Source organism: Natator depressus, chromosome 1, assembly GCF_965152275.1.
Source record: "Natator depressus isolate rNatDep1 chromosome 1, rNatDep2.hap1, whole genome shotgun sequence".
NCBI lineage: Eukaryota > Metazoa > Chordata > Testudines > Cheloniidae > Natator > Natator depressus.
Window position 1 is genome coordinate 344457210 of NC_134234.1, and position 9564 is coordinate 344466773.

Below are 9564 nucleotides of genomic sequence, written 5' to 3' on the forward strand. Positions count from 1 at the left end.
GCACACGAGGTGGTCATTGGAAACCTTCTACCTTAACTTCTCCACAGGTGACACGGCTGGATGATTGATTCCTAGCTGAGCTGGATCAGACGCCTCCTCTGATAAGGACCGCTGACGACGGAGTTCAGGTGAGCGTCCCTGACACCAGTTTCCCACCCTAACCCCTTTGTGCCGTCGTGACTGCAAGTAAGAGCCTCCTCGAAGCGTCTGCGAGTGTGCTCCCCAACAAAACAACAAATCCTGACAACAACACACTCACTGGTAGCAGCAGCTGTCACAGTCTGACAGCTAGTCCCTGCTGTTGCGGAGAGAGAGATTATGACTGCTGCTGTACTTAAAGTCACAGCTCAGCAGGCAGCAACCTTCTCCGTCTCCTGAGAAAGAGCCCCATCCCTACCCCACCGGCTTCCCTATATACCCTTCCCATTGCTAGGTCACTCCTTTCTTTGAGTCCCGCCCTGTGCCTTTTGCAGGGAACTGAAACTTCACAAACCCTATGTTCATGGACAATCTCAGGACCCATAAACATATGACAACCATCACATAATAAAAACCTACACATAACCGTTATTAATTATGTACACGCACCCGACATGGATATGTCCCAAGCCTGCCCAATTTAATTAAGGGGCCTAGTTCTTTACAAGACAGGTAGCTAATAATAATTATAAGAAGCAGCAGCAGGATGTGCCGTGGTCTGAACTATTCAGGGGACCCAGAATCATTTGCAACACGAACGTCATTGTTACATAGGTGGGGAAAGTGACTTGATTCAGAAGGAGGTCTTGCTGTGTCCAGAGAAGGGAAAGGATCCCCTGTTTTCTCCACATCTCCAGTCTCCTGCTCTGTTGTTGCCACCAGTGGATCTCCCCATGTACCACGGACTTTCATTCTCTTGAATGAAGTCATGTATGGCCTCAGCCTCAGAGGTCTGGGAGCTCTGCTGGAATTCTCCTGCCACCTCTTCCAACCTGCTTTTCAGTTGTTGCCTCTCCAGGTAGTTGTCTGGAATGGCAAAACCTGCTTTGTACATCTTAGCTGCCTCCCACACTGACTTCTGCTTGTAGAAGAGGAAATCTCCCCAGTGAAGGCAGACTGCCTGCTGACACCTCTTGCTGAGGCTGGGCATTTCACTCAGGAGATTGAGATAAATCTCTTCTTGGTAGTGAGGTGTGTTTTCTCCATACATTTCAGCTAAAGCCAGCTTTGCAAACACAGAGGTTGGATCTTTCTGCACAGCCTTTTTGAAGGCCTCAATAGCTGCTGCCAATATTTCTTCTCTGCCTGACTTGGCTTTCTCCAGTTGTTTCTTGTAGCAGACACCAAGGTCATAGGGAAGGAGATGGTAAGTGGGGTTCAGCGAGATTGCTCGCTGTAGGATAGCAATTGCTTGTTCTGGGAATTCTGGTTGAAAGAACTTGGCTGCATTTCTCAGGACCTCAGGGTCCAGGCTATTCTGAACAACATCTTCTAAGAGGGTTTCTGCTTCCTGTCTATTTGCCCTCTTCAGGATCTTGGCTAAATACACCTTAGCTTCATAGTTTTGCTGCTGTTCATGGAGAATGGCAACCAACTTCTCTCTGGCAGCATTCCAAGATACAGAATTGTGTGAGTGAGTCCATGATGCGAAGGCCGCAATTGCCGACCCAGCAAGAAATTCCCCATTTGCTTCGTCTTCTCTTAATGCAATTTGGAAACACTTTGTGGCTTCAATGCCATTGCGGAAGCCTGCTGCCAGGAGAGACCAGCCTTTCTGTGCATGTATCTCAGGGATCTGAGCTGCATGTGAAGAGCGGCTCTTCAGGGAGCGGCAGATCTCTCTAACCTTGTCCAGGTAAAGCTCAACCAAATCATAGTGGGCCAAGTGATAATAGATCCAGGCATAGTTTCCATAAATGACCAGGACCTGCCGGGGGAAGTTATCTGGGTGATCTCTTTGCAGAATCTCTTCGGCTTCTCTCAGGCTTTGCAGAGCGTCTTCATATTGCCCTTGCAGGTGGCAGAGATAAGCCTGCATGGCAAGGAGCATGGGCTGGTTCTGGTAGTGAGTGTGGGCAATCCTGAGAGCCAGAGTTTGGAGGATGTGAGATGCATCTACCTTGTCTCTGATTTCAAAGTTCCAGGTGAAGTGGCACTGGAGGGCCTGCAGCTTCTCCTTCAGACGCAGGGTGCTGCAAAGAGAGGGGAAAATGAGACTCCATCTGGGCTGAATGAATTTCCACTACATGCTAAAATCATTTACACAAAGGCTAGTTCCCAGCACGCTGGCAGCGTAAAGCGAGTGTAAATGGAAAGGCCCCTTTGCACGGCCAGGGTGCTGTGAAATGGCCGCAGGGTGTGTCTACCCTGCAGTGAGAGGTGGGACCGTAGCATGGGCTGCCCTACCCGCACTAGCTGTAACCTAGATATCACAGCTAAAAACAGCAGTGACACTTGGCGGTGCAGGACCTGCAAGCCCATCTGGCCCCCAGGTACGTACTTGTGTTTCTAGGCCACATCCGGGTCTGCGCCACTGCGGCTTCACTGCTCGGTTTAGTCCCACTAGCTAGATTAAAGCTCGCATGGGGATGCCTACCTGAGCTAGACACACCTGCGACTGCACTGTAGCCATAACCTTAGTATCAATGGGAACGGGGCCCACTCTAGTCAGCAGGCAGGAGAGAAATGTAATGGGGAGATGCTGAGGGTCGGCAGAATGTAAATATTCTGTCTCTGGCCATTTAACTGAGACAATGGAGGCCTGTTACACCCCTCCCCCTGCTGTGCATCCTGCATGCAGATGTGGTTGCCCCATCTCAAAACAGATATATTGGAATTGGAAAAGATTCAGAAAAACAAAAAGATTAAGGGTCTGGAATGGCTTCCATGTTAGAAGAGATTAATAAGACTGGGACTTTTCAGCTTGGAAAAGAGATGACTAAGGGGGGGATGTGATTGAGGTCTATAAAATCATGACTGGTGTGGAGAAAGCAAATAAGGAAGTGTTATTTACTCCTTCTCATAACACAAAAACTAGGGGTCACCCAATGAAATGAATAGGCAGCAGGTTTAAAAGAAACAAAAGGACGTATTTCTTCACACAACACACAGACAACCTGTAGAACTGCTTGCCAGAGGATGTTGTGAAGGCCAAGACTATAAGAGGGTTCAGAGAAGAACTAGATAAATGCATGGAGGACAGGTCCCTCAATGGCTATTAGCCAGGATGGGCAGGGAGGGTGTCCCTAGCCCAGGGGTTCTCACAAGACATTTTTGGTGGCCTCAGAGCGCAGCCACCAACTCTCGCTGGTGGCCGCACTGACACATTTTTCCTAAAAGACTTAATTAACTTTAGGGAAAAGCAATTAAATGTGCCTCACAGATTTACATCCAAATCAGTGTGATTTATATTTGTAGGGGGGTTGGTTTTTTTTGCAGAGTCAATAACAAAAATAACACTGCCTCCCCCCTTCCCCCCACCCCACCATGCAGGGCTTTTAATGGGTCCTGGGGCTTGTTGTGCAAAGTGATACCCTGTATATTTGTTTATATCGCAGCCCGCTTCGTAGCTCCCTGGGAGGCTATGGAAAGTGATAAGTGCTATTAAGAAACACACAGGTATCCCTTTTCACAGATAGCTAGTAAGTCTGCTGTGAAAAGTGATACTTGCATGTTTGGTAATATCACTTTTCTCAGCAAGCCCCAGGACCCATTAAACCCTGGATGTGGGGGGGCAAAGGGAGGAGGCAGCAGGAGCCAGAGGCGATGGTGGGATGGGTGCGGGGCCGGGGGAGGCTGCAGGGTACTGGGGGGGCGGCAGAGAGGGCAGGATGGATGCCGGCGCTGTGGGAGGCAGCAAGGGTCTGGGGCAATGGGGGTCAGTGATGAGCTGCAGGCCCTCCAGTGCCACTTCACCTGGAACTTTGAAATCAGAGACAAGGTAGATGCAGCTCACCTCCTCCAAACTCTGGCTCTCAGGATTGCCCACACTCACTGCTGCCTTTCTGGCCTCACATCCAGGTGTAACAAGGAGGGAGAGGGAGGGGCCGATGTTTTGCGCCCCCGGAGCCTGTCGTGGCCGCACAAAAAGCCCCTGGTGGACGCATGCGGCCACAGTGCCCGTAGTTGAGAAACGTTGCCCTGGCCTCTGTTTGCCAGCAGCTGGGAATGGGCGACAGGGGCTGGATCACTTGATGATTCCCTGCTCTGTTCATTCCCTCTGGGGCATCTGGCATTGGCCACTGTCGGCGGACAGGAGACTGGGCTGGATGGACCTTCAGTCTGACCCAGTCTGGCCGTTCTTATGTACCTCTCCTATCACCTGGCTCTTGGAAGCTGCAGCACTGGTCACTGGAGCTGCTATCAATATTCTGCAAATTGCTATTTTTCACCAGCCGGGCTCCTTTACACCATGAACCCCCCTGCACGTACACTGGGGGGAAACAGGACCCATCAAACCTCATACACATTACGCTCTAAAAGTGACCTAAACTAGTCGTTCTATACCAGTGCTGTCCTTGTTCTCCCTCTGGCCCAGGAGCTCTCCCAAGCCCCAGCTGACTGGGGGAAGGGACGACGGGTCTCCCAATGTGCAGTTTTGTACCTGCTGAATGAGTGTTTGAAAGCGTCGGGCCGACAGAAGGTGCTGTGGAAACGCTCAGTGTCATTGCCACCACTGAGAAATCCACGTCAGATGATGCTGAGGGAGGTAGGGAAGACGGAACTGTTAAGGAAAAGTTAGCACATGTGACTCCATTTTGGTTTGGGGCCCACCATTGTCTAAATGCCAGCACATCATACACCAGGAGGAGTAATCCTTAGATACTGAATCCCTGTGAAAATCCTCCTCCTTGTCTCCAGCCTGCCTTGACTCCCAGTATCTGGTTTTTGTCAGTCTCTAACTCCCTATCTCTTGGCCTTTGATGTGAGGCCTCCCATCCTGATAATAAAAGTTACTGATGCATGGTTTTAGGACCATGCTGTGTAATTAACATACTGGTTTAGCACGAGGAATGCACCAAGCAGGGATAGGTGGTAGATAAGAAAAGGGTTTGTTTATTAGCTAAGGCTTCCGATGCACGAGGGCAACATGCTTTGCTAAAAAGTATATAACCTTTGTATAATCTGTATTCAGGGTCCCCTCCTGGCTAGCAGGGGGGCACCATGCTCGAGCGTAATAAACTTAGTGTCTTTTGGGAACTCTGCAGTTGTGGACTTTGTTTATGTACCTCAGCCTAGATTCGAACTGTGTGTGACCTATCAGGTGTAATTCGTAGCATTTGTGTGCGTGTCCTACCAGGTATAATTCGCAGCAGTTGTGTGCGTGTCCTCTCAGGTGTAATTCGTAACAGAACTGACAACTGGTGAGAAGCGGGTGCTCTCCAGACAGTTCCAGCAAGGTGAGCTTGCAGGAGAAGGATATGAACAGCTAACTCTTGTTAAATGGCCGAGATTGCACTTTACCCAGTGAGTCACCAGCCTGGAGATTCAACACGACTGCAGAATTATATGACATTGATCCCCACCCCCAGGCCCGGAGAAATAAAAGCCAGAGATTTACAGTCCCAGAAATTAGCAGAGAGAAGGTTCGAAAGCTGTCTGTATTTAGTCCTTGCTGGAAATGTCTCCCCCGCCCTCCCCGCCCAGCGACCCCAATGCTCCTACTTCATTGCGATCCGCTGAGTCCCCAGCCCAGCCAGGAGAGGTGACGGCTCCTTTCACTGCCCTGGGTTTCTTCCCAAGTTGTAGAAGTGCCTGGTTCTGGGAGAGACCCGAGTTCTGCCCGGGGCAGGATGGACTGTGGCCGCCCGGACGATGTTGCCCTTTATATGCAGGGCGGGTTCCTAGCTGGTGATCTCACTGGTTTGGCTGGGGAGCTGCATTTCCACAGAAAGGGAGAGTGAGCAGGAGAAAAGGAAACAGAAACTTAATTTTCACTTTCACTTGTCATCTTCAGCGTCCGCCCAGCCTGAGTCGCCACCTGCAGCTCCATGGGTGACATGGGGCTAGTTATGGGGGGTGTGTGTGTGTGTGTGTGTGCGCACACACGCGCTTGCACACGTACAATCCTGGGCTGGGCTTCCCAGCACACAGACGGGGTCACTCACCATCACCACGCCGCGCTCCCCGCTACGCCCCCAACCAGCTCCACAGCCCCCTGCCCCGAACCGGTTGCCCGTGTCCCGGCCCCCGGCCAGCCCTTCCCCACCACCGAGGGGTGTTCGTATCGCCCTCATGCACTTCCAGGGCCCTGCCTGGGGCACAGAGCAGCGAGGAGCAGAGGGCGATGACGGAGGCAGGGCAATTAGCCAAAGGTGAGAGCTTTGTACCTGCTCCCCCAGGTCTCCTCATCTCCCCGAACCCTCCCCCAGCTTTATCCGCGCAGGGTGCGATTTTCCAAAGGGCCCCCCCCCGGTTTAGACACCCAGGCCCCATTGGCTGCCAGCGTGATCCGTGCTCCTCAGTCACTTCGGCACTTTTGAAAATGCCTCCCCCACATAAAAATTAAACCTTCTAAAGTGAGGAAATATAGTCAGGTTCCCTGTGCAGCCTCATCTCTACTCTCTGCACGACGCATCGTGGTGCACTCTTCAATTACACGATCATGTCTATTGCTGCAGGGTCCCTGCCTGGTTCACTGCGCTGTGCGGACATGGTAGGATAAATATAAAATTAAAGAATTAAAGTTACCTTAAGTTTGGTTAAGGAAAATGTGTGTGTTGTAAAGAAAGGCCTTGACTAGCAAGTAGAAAGACCATGAAAATAATGAGTTATAAGGCAAGTAGGAATGTAGGGAGAATGTCTGGTTCAAATAATAACTCATGAGATAAGACAATGTTCTCAAGCAGGGGTACACGTACCCCTGGGGGTACTCAGAGGTCTTCCAGGGGTTACATCAACTCATCTAGATATTGGCCTAGTTTTATAGCAGGCTACATAAAAAGCACTAGCGAAGTCAGTACAAACTAAAATTTCATACACACAATGACTTGTTTATACGGCTCTATATATTATGCACTGAAAGGTAAGTACAATATTTATATTCCAGTTGATTTATTTGATAATTCTACGGTAAAAATGAGAAAGTCAGCCATTTGTCAGGAATAGTGCGTTGAATCATAGAATCATAGAATCAAAGAATATCAGGGTTGGAAGGGACCTCAGGAGGTCATCTAGTCCAACCCCCTGCTCAAAGCAGGACCAATCCCCAATTAAATCATCCCAGCCAGGGCTTTGTCAAGCCTGACCTTAAAAACTTCTAAGGAAGGAAATTCTACTACCTCCCTAGGTAACGCATTCCAGTGTTTCACCACCCTCCTAGTGAAAAAGTTTTTCCTAATATCCAACCTAAACCTCCCCCACTGCAACTTGAGACCATTACTCCTTGTCCTGTTCTCTTCTACCACTGAGAATAGTCTAGAACCATCCTCTCTGGAACCACCTCTCAGGTAGTTGAAAGCAGCTATCAAATCCCCCCTCATTCTTCTCTTCTGCAGACTAAACAATCCCAGTTCCCTCAGCCTCTCCTCATAAGTCATGTGTTCCAGACCCCTAATCATTTTTGTTGCCCTTCGCTGGACTCTCTCCAATTTATCCACATCCTTCTTGTAGTGTGGGGCCCAAAACTGGACATAGTACTCCAGATGAGGCCTCACCAATGTCGAATAAATGTTGAGACACTTTAGTATTTTTATGGCTGATTTTGTAAGCAAGTCGTTTTTAAATGAGGTGAAACTTGGGGGTACTCAAGACAAATAGGACTCCTGAAAGGGGGACAGTCACCTGGAAAGGTTGAGAGCCCCTGAGATAAGGGGATGTTTCTAAAAATAAGGCCTCTGATTGATAGGAGGTGGCTGTAAAGGGTTTTAAATAAGACAAAAAGAAACTGTCTTAAGAAGAGGCAACACAAACTTTCCCACCGCACATACCAGTGTTATCTTAACAATTCGGGCACTGTGAGCCCAGGCGGAATGGAAAATCTGCTGATCAGCAAGCAAGAGGGGTGCCTTGGGAGAAAAGGAGGCTACAAAATGTATCTGGATTAAGACTGGAAATAAGGGTGAATTGTCTCAAATTGGTTTGAAGCCAAAGTCAATCATTGGCAATGACAATTACATTGTTTATTAGTGGGTATAAAAAGAGTTATGAATTGGAGGGTTCTTTGTGAGACTCTCGCTGATCACGCTGGGTCATGCCAGAATGAGAAAGTCATCCCCAGGTCTGGCCTATTTGTAAGTATACTGATCACATGCTTATGAATACTTAGTTACTGTATTGGGTGTCGTGACAGCTTAGTTTCAGGCTGTCAGGCGTATTTAGAGCAATTGTATAAAATACCATTTGGCCTTTGGACTAAATAAAGGGGCATATGGTTAAATTAGTGTCTGGTGGTCTCCTGTATTAATACGTTCTACTATTTTTAATTAATTCCAACACCCACCCCCTGCCCAAGTTCTGTTACCTATCAATGAGGCCCTGCTGGACCCTGCCAAAACCATCTGGCAGACGCCAGCATCAATACCACCCACATGCAAAAGAGCCAATAAAAAACACTACGTCCCAGCTAAGGACTCTGAATTTTTGTTTACTCATCCTGCACCCAACGCTCTGGTTGTGGAGAGACCACGAGTTATACCTACCCTGAAAAGTGGAAGAGATTTAGCCTTTGGTGTGATCAGTGACATTTTCCACTTGGTCGAAAACCAGCAAGCCGTTAAATTATTACAGTGTGTGTCTCAGAAAACTTCACTGAACCTTGGCTCTCCCCTTTTACATTTTCATAATTTAAGGATGATGCCTGGGTTGCTATTTCTGGATCACTGCTTCTGGAGCACTGTAACTAATCCTTCTCGGGAACTCTAGAAAACTAAATATTATAGAAGGGTTTTATTTGTTTCCTAAACATAAAGCTGGACTATCAAAATGCTAGATCTGTTACCGAGCAACAATAATCACAAATTGTTTTAATAAAAAAGTTGCAATCTGAAATAAATTAACTACTGTTTTCAGTGTCATTAGTTCGGCTTTCTGCAAGGTCACTTAATTCAGCTTTGTTCATTGCGGTAATCGGATTCTCAGGTGTTGCATGTATCCCCTCTTGATCCTGCCAGGCAACCAGCAGCTGCTTCACTCTCACCTTCACATCCTCACTATCTGACTCAATCTGTCTTATATCAGAGTCCTTCATTCCCAAGTAGGGGGCCAGAGTCTTCCACTGTCTCCAAGCTTGTTAGCAAACGATTCCATTTGTTCCCCTGTCACAGGTTTGTCTCGTCGTACATCTGGACTTTCATTGTTTTCCTTTAATAAAGCATCATTATCTTCCTCATCTTCATCCTCTCCTGTTTTTATTTCTTCAGAAGGAGGAGGCAACTCCTTGGCTAATTTGATTACCATGTTTTCTAAGTATTCTGGTAAACTCTTAAATTGTTGATTGGTTGGCTGGAAGAAGTGGGGACTTCTGCGTGCTAGTAATCTTAATGCTCTCCATCCATAATTAGAGTTGTTCACAGCCTTATACTCATTTTCAACCGTGTCTTCAGGATCTGCCTACTCAATAGCCTCTTCAAAGAACTCCTCCAGTGT

At 48.2% G+C, this 9564-nt stretch overlaps 1 protein-coding gene across 1 annotated transcript; it reads right to left on the reverse strand.

Moving 5' to 3' along the window:
- Positions 1-772: 772 nt before the first annotated feature.
- LOC141992793 (interferon-induced protein with tetratricopeptide repeats 2-like) lies at positions 773-5648 on the reverse strand. The gene is made up of 2 exons (XM_074962162.1): positions 5644-5648; positions 773-2171 (listed from the first exon to the last, which is right to left on the reverse strand). Exons 1-2 carry the CDS (start codon positions 5646-5648, stop codon positions 773-775), a joined length of 1404 nt encoding a protein of 467 aa, XP_074818263.1.
- Between the last annotated feature and the right edge of the window lie 3916 nt (positions 5649-9564).